Source organism: Anguilla anguilla, chromosome 13 (assembly GCF_013347855.1).
Source record: "Anguilla anguilla isolate fAngAng1 chromosome 13, fAngAng1.pri, whole genome shotgun sequence".
Taxonomy (NCBI): domain Eukaryota; kingdom Metazoa; phylum Chordata; class Actinopteri; order Anguilliformes; family Anguillidae; genus Anguilla; species Anguilla anguilla.
The window spans coordinates 5,298,052-5,309,562 of record NC_049213.1 but is presented as its reverse complement, the minus strand read 5'-3'; the positions used below and the strand labels follow the sequence as shown (position 1 = coordinate 5,309,562).

The window sequence follows — 11,511 nt, the reverse complement described above, 5'->3', positions numbered from 1 at the left end:
TCAGGAGTGTTGAATACACATACCAAGACGGATGTAGTCAGTTTTTGTAACACCTATCAATTAGGCCTTAGTGTATTGGCTGTCCTGTTGTGATTGAATTAGCACGTTTGTTGACTTGAATGGTTCCCAATCTCTCACTCCCGGTCGCTATTCTACCATTGTACCAACTGTATTGTGATCATAAGATCAAGGGAATGTGTGGCCAGCAGACATATTGGCATCAGAGACAGATTTCTTACACTAATCACATAAAAATCATGAAGTCATAAGTTGCAAAACAATTTTCTGGAAATAAAGGACACGTAATCAATTTCAACACTTTTATTTCTAAATTATAGTGGTTTAGTTATACAGACCAAGGGAATTACACACAATATATTAGGCACACTGAGAAAAGCAGTAAAATGTGCACAAGGCAAAAACACAAAATGGAAAAAGAAGTTAAAGAAATACAAAGTACAATATTTTTTTCATCATCATGAATTCACTTCACAAAGTTGTCTTTAGCCCCAAGTCAGTTTCAGTGAAAAACTTAGAGAGGTGTTCTCAATACCCACAATTTTGAGTCTTCAGGTCTTGTAACCAGAAGGTCATAGGTTTGATTCCCAGGTAGGACACTGCTATTGCAGCCCTTAGCAAGGTGCTTAACCAGCAATGCTTCAGTGTCTATCCAGCTGTATAAATGGATGCAATGTAAATGCAATGTAAAAAAGTTGTGTAAGTTACTCTGGATAAGAGCGTCTGCTAAATGCCAGTAATGTAATCAACGTAAATAATCTTCAAACGATTGCAATGAATTAATTTTGTGTGATTTTGATATGCAAAATTCGTTTCGATAGCGATTCAGTAATTCGCATCAAAGCCTCGGTCATTCAGTTGCTGGATAGCGTGATGGAGGAGAGAGCGACCCATTCATACCTGGGGATCAGCACATGCTCCCTGCTGTCTTGCGGGGGGTTTTGTGAGGAAAATGGCATAAACTGCCTGTATTTCTTTGAATCGATTCTTTTAGAATAAAAATGCATTTAAAAATGTTATTATAAGCCCAAATATTTAGGAAAAGTCATCGAAGGAGGAGGATATTGCATTTGCGGTGTTGGAATAATTGTAATGTTAAAGTCAAAATGCCCGATGCCGTCAGCTCTGGTCAAATATGAACGGAAATATAATTTAGAGGTTTTTTTGTAATTGCATTGCCAATAATTGTGAGGTTTCTTTGAGAAAACATTTATGCAAGGTCATGCAACATACTTTTTATTGAATTTTTATACATATTTTCCAGGGTTGCCAGTAATTCTGTTGGGAACTGCATACTACTGTATAGCCAATTTGACTGATTTCAGTGTTATCAGTGTCAGAGTCCATATTGTTTTCCATATAAACTAGCTTAGCGCAAGTGCCATTCTGTTTTATGGGTCGTCTATTGAAAGTGAACTTGCGAATATTAACAACAGAATGAACATGCTTCCAGTTCTTCAACCCTGCTGTTCAGAATTATTTCACTTTACATCAAAAGGACTTTTAGTACACATTAGCACACATTTTTAGTAGTAAAGTTTAGTACACATTTTATTATGACTTGATGAACACTTGCTTTAAGGTATGGACCCTTGATTTGTTTTGCAATTGGCTGCACTCTATCCCTTTAAGAGGGCCTACCATACTGGTATTATGGACTGGGGCCATGTCTGAATCGGCACACTTGCCTACTATTCAGTATACAAGTTTTATGCTGCTTTGGACATGACCCAGGGCTGTTAGACTGGATTCCTAAAAGCCTGTCCTGTCTGCTTATTTTTTTATGCATTTCAGCAAGTAAATGATTAAGACATTTGTGTGCTTTCACGTCCCCCCCCCCCCACCCCTTTGGCCTACACTGGCTGACAACTGAAAAAAAACCACAAGACACGTGGCCCTCCAGAACAAGCCTGACACCCCTGTTCTAGACCAATCTCTGAGCAGAGCTTTTCTTTTTTTTTTTTTAACTGTGCAGAAAGGGCTTCTGATCTCTCATTCAGTAGTTAGTCCTTGCCCTTGCTGCAGTTCCATGGCATACTGCCAACAGAAAGTATGTGAGAGGTCAGCAAATAAAGGGCTGGTTTCGTTTCGCAGCTTGTGCATCTGATTGGCTCTGGCTGGTCAGAAATTTTTAAATGGCTGGGTGCCGAAGGAAGTTGCAATTTATGAGAACCAACTGGTTTTTTGTTTTTTTGTTTGGTTCTTGGGGGGAATTTCAAATGTAAAAAATTAGCATTTGACACTGGTTAAAAGATAAAAATAAAAAGGCTCTTCAGTTTGAATTTAATGAGTACATTTAACATTTAACAATCGTTTTTAGTTATTTGCATTACGTTTTCAATGTTAATGAGTGATACTTTGCACTACGCCATGTTTATTGTTATGCATCATCAGGCCAAAGCAAATTCCTTGTATGTGAAAACCTACTTGGCAATAAACCTGTTTCTGATTCTGATAAACCATTATACTTAGTTAGGGATCAAGAGAGGATTTGTCTAGTTTTCAGGTAGGTAAGGTTAAAACGCAGTTTTAATTTCTACTTTTACTTGACAGCGTAACCCACTATGTGCGGCCTGATCATGAACATGAGCGGCGCTTCGATGTGTCTCAGTTTCAGGTCCGAAAACTTGGAAGCTTCCAGCTCTTTCCAGGTCACTCTCGTCACCTCGCAGCCATCTCCAAAGTAGTACCACAGGGGCTGTAGAACATGCTGGAAGAAGTGTGTCCAGCTGGCAGGATCAGACGCCACGTGTTCCATGAAGTACAAAGCACCACCCTGTGGAACGAGGAGAGGAGTTAGAAGAACTAAGGTTCAGACAAAACGGGCATCCAAATCATTAAGTTCAGACAAAACGGAGGCATCCAAATATTGATGCCAAACTGGAATGTACTGTGGGAACTGTTTACAACGCTCGTTTAACTTGCAGTTTGGAACTGGTGCGCTGATGTGGTGTCAGTCTTAACACCTGTTTTAATAACCCTGGTTTTGCCTTGATATTACAAACCTCTGTCTTTTACATGATTTTTTTGAGTGTCGGGGCAACTGGCTTATGAGCTTCTATTTTAAAACCAATACTAATGATTTTCACAGAGTAAGGGTACGGTTCAGTTCAGTTCCATTCAAGCTTATTTGTCATGTTTAAAAACCAAAACTGCTAAAAAGGAATTAAATGCACTCCTGCAATACAAGTTGTTGACAAGGAGGCATATGCTCTATGCCTACGCCCGTGACCATCGTCATCCTCTCCCCTGCATATGCCTGTGACCATCGTCATCCTCTCCCCTGCCTACGCCCGTGACCATCGTCATCCTCTCCCCTGCCTACGCCCGTGACCATCGTCATCCTCTCCCCACCTTCGCCCGTGACCATCGTCATCCTCTCCCCGCCTATGCCCGTGACCATCGGCATCCTCTCCCCTGCCTACGCCCGTGACCATCGTCATCCTCTCCCCACCTTCGCCCGTGACCATCGTCATCCTCTCCCCTGCCTACGCCCGTGACCATCGTCATCCTCTCCCCTGCCTACGCCCGTGACCATCGTCATCCTCTCCCCTGCCTACGCCCGTGACCATCGTCATCCTCTCCCCTGCCTACGCCCGTGACCATCACTCTGTCCATCCAATTGGATGTAAAACCTCTCGGCTGCGCAGCTGCTTCGGGAATGCTGGGGGCTCAGCCAGGTCTCAGAGACGAGGAAAACAGCGCAGTCTCTGAAATGCGCCTCTCGCGTTAATGCGACGCCGCAGCTCATCCGTTTCGTTGCCCAGCCCCAGTGGAATGTGCGGGAAAGGGGCGTGAAAGGCCGCCTTGTCCGCCCAGCTGGCACACCTCCTCCCCTCCCCTCCCCTCCCCTCCCCTGCTTCCCAGAGCGCCAACGGCTGGCAAGGGGTGGCATCGGAGGCGCCAGCGTGGCTTTGAAAGGCTAATCGGATGCCAGACTCGAACAAAGTCCATCACAAACAGCTGCAGCAAGGAACATGCTGAGTCAGCAGAGTCAGGAATAACATGCGAACAAGTGCAAGAGCCGCCGGGGAGACAATGCCATCTTTAGTGAGGTTGGGCGTATGATCCACAGTATGACCACGACGATGACAGCACGCCTAAAATACCTACCACGGTTGGGGTGCTGCATGGTTTCGTGGGTTGCTTAAAAAAAGACAGAAGATAAATCAAGCGGCGTAAGAAGATAAAGTGGAATTTATCCAAGTAAGCCAGGATGGCCCTTAGTGATTAGCTATTTCATTTTTAATTAACCCCTTCACGCAAACCCCCTAGTGGTCGGCATGCCAGCGTGTTTAGATTGCTCAACTCAGACATTCATTGCTCCTGCAACCAAACTATGAGTTGAAAACACAAGCCCTGTGTTCTAGTTTTATTAGTAAACGACACACGACAACTATGCCAAATATGGAGTTTCGCACCGCCGCACTGGACATTCATTTAACAAGCACCCCCTCCCTGTACCCATGACACACTGGACAATAGTGTCGATCTGGGCATTCATAAAAATATTATTTCACCACTCAAAAATTGTATTCCGTCATAGCAACAAGATAAACCCGACAATAGCCCTAAGATATGCCCGTGATATGCAGCAATGAAAACGCTGCTCACTGAATAACAAATAAAAAAATTTTTCAAAAATCATACCATATCATTTTATAGTGAATATCTGGGACTAAATCTTACCATTGGTTGTACGCATAGAGATGTCCCTTTCAAGACTGAGTGGTCATATATTGTCTTGGACAATCAGTTTCTGAAATATACACTCATTTGTGACACCTGGGTACCTTCCAAAATAGCTGTGCGTAATACCACACGTTGTATACAGTGTTGTCGCCCTTTTTAGTACAATCTGGCCTGAGTGACAATTACTGTATCCAATAGGTGACAGTTTAAGCTTTCTAACAATGTATAACATGTCTAATTTTACTTTTGGAATAGTGTATATAATATTTTGGTTATATACATTATTTTTTTAATCGAGTGTCTTTAAATATGTTAGTGGTATTTTATAATGAGGATATTTCACACTATAATGTAAGCGTTTGTTGGTAGCTCAGTGTTTGTGTTTTGTGCACCGGATATGACGTGAAAGCTGGAACACTGCCAAAATGTGGTGGATGGTTGAATATTGTTTTATGTCCCATCCCCATACAAGAAAACATTACATATAGAGTGTACAGAAATACATACGAGAGTTAATGATTACACATATATGTACTGTACCACATTGTGTGACAATTTTTTGCATTATTTTTTTATCTGATATCAATGTTTCCTCTTAAACCTTCATAAGGGGCATATTTATATGCTTTATAACAGACAAAAAGCATTTTATTCATTTTTTGGAGAGATTTCGGATATGTTTTAAGACCCCTAGATATTTTAGAACACTGTACTGATGGAAAGCTTGTAATTCCCTCTTGAAAATGATGCAAGTGAGTTTCTTGAGTAAAAACAGTTGATTTGTAGTGAAATACATGATTATGTTGTGATTTACAGCAATGCATAATTTAGACTTTTTGGATTGATTTGGAAACTCCGGGTACATCGCTTGGTTTTTGCTTCATAGATCTTTAGTAGATCTACATATCCACCCATATATTTTACGCACTTGTGGTCAATGAGTTTTTGATCCAGGACATATATAGTTTAACCTGTTAATATGGGATCTATCAGTATTTCATTGCAAACTAAAAAAAAGAGCAATTTCATTTTTGCTTTTTTGCCTAGACAATTGCGCATTTGTGGAACTTTATTTCTTCCTAAATTATGAATCTAAAATAGTATTGTGCCCTAATTTAATTTAAGCCATTTTCCAAGTCTCTTTGGTGCGCACATCCGAGCAAAGTCTTAAATAGAACGCTACATAAATAGACGAGGATTGGCCAGATTTAGCATCTGCACGAAAGGGTTACAATGGCATTTAAAAAATAGGTCATGGCATGTTGCAGTCGTAAATATGTTAGGGAAGCGTAAACGGTAAGTTAACGAATCAAACGTTTGGCATCAGTATCTGGCAAGGTTTCGTGTTCAAAATATGTTGAAGCTTATTATATATACGTATACTGCGCCATATACATGCCTTCAGCTTAGCTTTATTCTTAGCCAAGTGTTCTAGAATGAAAACTGCATTGCTGCAGCAACTGCTGCAAGATAGCCTATGAATTATCCCTTCGAAATACATTCGTCAACATTTGCCATTAATACTGCCGTCTTGTTCAATATGCACCTGTCTATGATCCCCACCAATAACACTAAACAACGCGATTTACTCACGGGTCTAAGAATGCGGTGGGCCTCTTCCAGGACTCGTTTAACGTCGTCTACAGAACACAGTACCAGCGTAGACACCACCACGTCCACCGCGTTGTCGCTGACTGCACTGAGATTCTCGGCCGAGGAAACCACGAACTTCTCAAATTCAAGCTGATCATTTGCGGCGATGGCTTCCTGCAAGTAGCTCTGGAAGTGTGGGTTAGGGTCCGTGCATATGACTTTGCTGCCAGAGGGGTAGAATTTAAAGTTTGCCCCAGTCCCGCAACCAATTTCCAGGATCCTCAGAGTGCCGTCTGGACCTGCGAACTCCGATAGATTGCTAAAAAGCTCCTTCTTTCTCTCGTACATTTTTTGGTTATAGTTCTTGGCTACTCTGTACATCATGACGGGGAATACACGTTTATATAAACTGTATATCCCCATAAATTCCATTAGATTGAGGGGCAAAGCTAATATTTTAAACGGCAATGTACAGATAGTCATAAACAACGACATTTTTGTTCCTGCGAATCACTAGACTCCAGTAGAACTGAGGAGGGTGGGCGTAGGCTGCAACATGTGTTTTGCCCTCAGCATGCGCAGTACAGGCTTTCGGTGAAGCCACACTATACGCGGCCCCGCCGCGCGGCGGAGCCGCCTCCATTCATTTTGAATGAGGGGTGGCGGCCAGACCCCGCAAGGCATTTTGGGATTGCCGGCGGCGCGGCGGGAGGCGGCGAGGCTGCAGCAAGCGGCCAAAACCAGACTTCGTTTTTGAAGCTCATTTCCTGGTGTTGTAGTTCCTGGTTGCTCACTAGCGCCACTACGGATGGCTCCAGTATAGGTGTTTTCATATCCGGTTTCCATGTAAGTCTACGGTACAAATGCGATCAAAATACAAAGTCAATAATTTTTTCTCACACGAACAAATAGTCATAATAGGTGTATTTTATTCGTATTATAACTGTCCATGGGTCGATTTCATGATTTATTGTGTAATTTGGACACAGTGCCAATATTTGTTCTAGACCAATGAGGTACAGCTTGCGTCACTTCCGGAATACTGCGGAGGACTGAGCTACAGTAGGGGCTACAATCTGTGGTCACTGGGGTGGGAGGTGGCGTCTCTTGGCCTTGACATTGCGGCTCCGACCACGGTCCACCTGTGCGAAGTCGGAAAATGCAGGCATCCCATTTTGTAGTGGTTTCATTATAGCGTGTGCTATTTACAGCTGCACTAGACGACCATAAAATAATCCTCCTCTGAAGTTTTGCGGTAGCCCAGTCATTTTTACTATTTCCTTTAGCCCACTTAACCAAATAATTAGTTGGCAGAAAGCGTAATCAGCTAACGCTTATTTGCTATATGTGGTAGTCCAGTAGCCTATGCTAAAACAGTTCGCAACTTCGGCTACCAAGCCATTTGACTAACTAGCTAACCCTAACCGGCAAATATTCCATCTGTCAAACGTGTTTGACGGCTTGTCAGTCGTGTACATTCCGTAAATGTCTACCTGGGCTATGCTGCACGAATGTGACAAAGCTAGAAGCTAGCAAGAAAATAATAATAATTAGAAATTCAATGTACATTATTTTTGTCTTTATGCAACAGGCGGAAAACTTGCTCTTCAAAGTGCGTTGTCATATTTACACGCCTATAAATCAGTTATTAAAATACTTGGTAGATTTGTTAATCACCGCTGACAGTGTTAATTTTTTTTCGGTAAAAAGTGACTTGCGAACGATCGGTCAGCTAGCGTCACCCAGCAAGTGAACACCACAAACAGCGATGGAGTAGTAGCAGTTAATGGCTCATTAACTGACTGGCGAAAACCTACGACGATAACTTGCTTGGTTAACAGCAGGTCTACCAGACAGTTATATGAAAATTAGCCTAGTCAAATCACCAGTAGTCTACACATCTCTGATTGATTGACCATCAGTGCAGTCGATGTCCTTCCCCTGTAGTTCATATTATAAATGCGTGAACTAACCACGGATAGCTTACCTAGCTCACTGGCAAGCTGATATGCTAGCTAAGCATATTCGTTTTGCCGAGAAACATAAATTGAAAATAACTGAACATAATTGTATTATTAATGTCATACATATAACGTGATTACATGACACAGTACAGTCACGGATGGAAATTAAACTCCGTAAACATTTGATCATATATTTTAAAACATAACGGCAGACAGTCAGCTAGCCTCAAGTTCGTTCTGCAATCGTTCGTTCAGGTTGATGGGCTTTTCCGCACCGGACTGTCAATCAAATTGTAAAAATCACAAGACCGCTTAACTCTATGGTTTTGGCTCCAAATCGAGAACATGGCCGCGCCCGCCATTGAGTTTCAAAACGTGTTTTACAGACCCACGGAGAGGCAATGGGTGACGTCACAGTAGCTTTGTCCATATTTTTTACAGTCTCTGGGCTGCAGTGGAGATGGCAAAAATTCAACTTTGACCCCCTCGCCGCATCGCGGTAACCAATCTGATTTGATCTAATGATCCGTCAAGTAAATTGTCCCTATTTTTTCTAATTTTAGTTCCACATTCTATCGTTCCACAATGGAGGACCTAACTCGTAATTTCCGTATCGAGCTTCCCAACTTAATAAAATCTCCTACAGAGACACTGATAAGAGGAAATAGCGTGGAGAAAAGTCTCTGAAATTGTCGGTGGCTCTGCAATGTAGTTATCGCCGTTAGCTACTATCACTGTCCAGTCTGAATAAAAATCATTTTTGCAGTAATCTAGCTCTGAAAATGTTAATAAGCTGCCTAGCTAGGCTAACTAATGTGTAGCTATAGTGAGTAACAACAACCAACAACAAAAACATTGTCTGGCTAATTAGCCAGATAATGCCTTCAAAGTTATATCTGGTTAGCTAGCTAGGTGGCTGATAGAAACGAACAACTAGCAACTCATACATTATGAAGATTTTTTTGTTTGTTTGTTACTGTTTGTTGTTACTCACTATGGCTAGACATTAGACAGCCTAGCTAGGCAGCTTATTAACATTTTTCAGAGCTAGGTTACTGCAAAAATGAATTTTATTCAGACTGGACAGTGATAGTAGCTAACGGCGATAACTAAATTGCAGAGCCACCGACAATTTCAGACTTTTCTCCACGCTATTTCCTCTTATCAATGTCTCTGTAGGAGATTTTATTAAGTTGGGAAGCCCGATACGGATATTACGAGTTAGGTCCTCCATTGTGGAACAATAGCATGTGGAACTAAAATTAGAAAAAAATAGGGACAATTTACTTGACGGATCATTAGATCAAATCAGATTGGTTACCGCGACGCGGCGAGGGGGTCAAAGTTGAATTTTTGCCATCTCCCCCGCGGCTCGCCGCGCCGCCGGCAATCCCAACATGCCTTGCGGGGTCTGGCCGCCTCCCCTCATTCAAAATGAATGGAGGCGGCTCCGCCGCGCGGCGGGGCCGCGTATAGTGTGGCTTCACCGTTACGCCGGGCACCCACCGCACGCGTCGCGTAAGCAGCACGGCGAAGCAGCACTACGCGGCGCGTAGCGTGTCTCCACTGGTTCCGTTTGTGTCGCGCAAAGGCTTGCTTAAAGCTCTATATTCCTAGTAGCGCTCGCAGTCTGCAGTGGGATTACATCGTGTATTTCACGTTTGTTCACGACTGTTGATTATGGGTTAAGTGAATACTTTGGTGAGAGACCTATTTCAGTTTGTTAATTTGGTAATATTTCGTTAACTCGTAAATACGTGAGAAAGTAAAAGCTTTCAAGAATTACCATAAACTTAAATCGCAACGTAGCCTGCATAACAATCTCAAACTGTATGAATTTATTTGCTTGGTTAACAAACGTGCCAATTTCATGAAGAATATGTAATGATCATAATAATAATAAATAATCCGTAATCAACCATTGGGAATTCCCGTGTTGTCTTGTCATTCACGTCAAAACATTTATAGGATCAGATTTAGTAAAATCAGCTAATCATGAAAAAGACAGTAACAGTTTAATCTTGAAGGGATATGAACACCACAACGCCATGAACACCGGAAGCTTTGAAGTACAATAAAGGCTTGCTTACAACTTCATTTATAAAATAGGTGCATTTTCATCGGCAAGACCACTAAATAATCTGATTTTTTTAAGCTCTGTGGATTATCTGATTTTTATTAACAAGCCCTTTTTGAAAGCACGGCGAACGAAGACATCGGAGAAGTCAAATAGGCTGAGCAATGGTTGGTTAAAAACTACTAAGCTAACTAGCTAACAAACCGCTGCTCGGTGCATTCACTTCTACGTCATTCAATAGGCTACGTCTTTCTGTGGTGTATTTTCAAATTTACCCCACCCCCTCCGCAAAATAAGACAGTGAAACTAAGTTTGCCTTTTCCCCAGGTTCCAGTTATTTATTTATTTATTTTTACAACACGAAAAGGCTTGTATTTTTTTAGCTGCTTATAAAATATCTGGGAGGTAACTAGGGACACACCCCCAGTAATATAAGGATGAAATATAAATCAGAGCATGTATACCTAGCATTTTAGAGCATATTTTTGTGTATAAACAGGCCATCGTGACGTGTGACAAGCCGAAAAAATAGAACAGAAGCGAAAAACTACGCTTCAGTTCGCTTGTGTCGCGCGAGCTTCGCAGCCGGTACGCGACGCGTTCGCATCTGGTGGAGACGACGTCGCCCGCTGCCGTTGTAATAACAGTACTTCAACTACGCTTCAGTTATGTGCGTAATACGCGCGTAGTGCGCTCGCGGTCGATACGCGTGCGGTGGGTGCCCGGCTTTACTTCCGGGACCTCACAAGCTATCTAAGCTGAAGGCGTGCTTTTCAGTCTATGGTGGGAGGGGCCAAGCAGTGCAGAACCCGGAAGTACGCATGTTAATCGCAGAAGAGCTACGGCCTAGGGACCAGCTATGGACATACATATTTACCTGGACCAGTGTTCCTGGATATAGATCTACCGTCCTGTAGGTTTTCACTCCAACCCAAGCAAAGCACACCTCATTTAACCGCTAGAGATTTTGTTCAGCTGCTAATATGTAGAGTCAGGTGTGCCAAATGGACAATAGACAAAACGTCACATTATGTGCTTTCGGCTAATTCCAGGAAAACATGAATGTCCACCAATATTGTATTTAAGGTAGGCTGCTTCCAGAGGTTAGCCATGGATAGCCTATTCAATAAATCTGTCTGCAATATCATAGTCTATTGTCAATAATGT

The 11,511-nt window shown here is 42.3% G+C and overlaps 1 protein-coding gene across 1 annotated transcript; it reads right to left on the bottom strand.

The window, feature by feature from the left end:
* Positions 1 to 306: 306 nt before the first annotated feature.
* Positions 307 to 6,861, bottom strand: LOC118210605 (methyltransferase-like protein 7A). Its single transcript, XM_035386916.1, has 2 exons — positions 6,304 to 6,861; positions 307 to 2,794 (listed from the first exon to the last, which is right to left on the bottom strand). Exons 1-2 carry the CDS (start codon positions 6,796 to 6,798, stop codon positions 2,561 to 2,563), a joined length of 729 nt encoding a protein of 242 aa, XP_035242807.1. The 5' UTR covers positions 6,799 to 6,861; the 3' UTR covers positions 307 to 2,560.
* Positions 6,862 to 11,511: the final 4,650 nt, after the last annotated feature.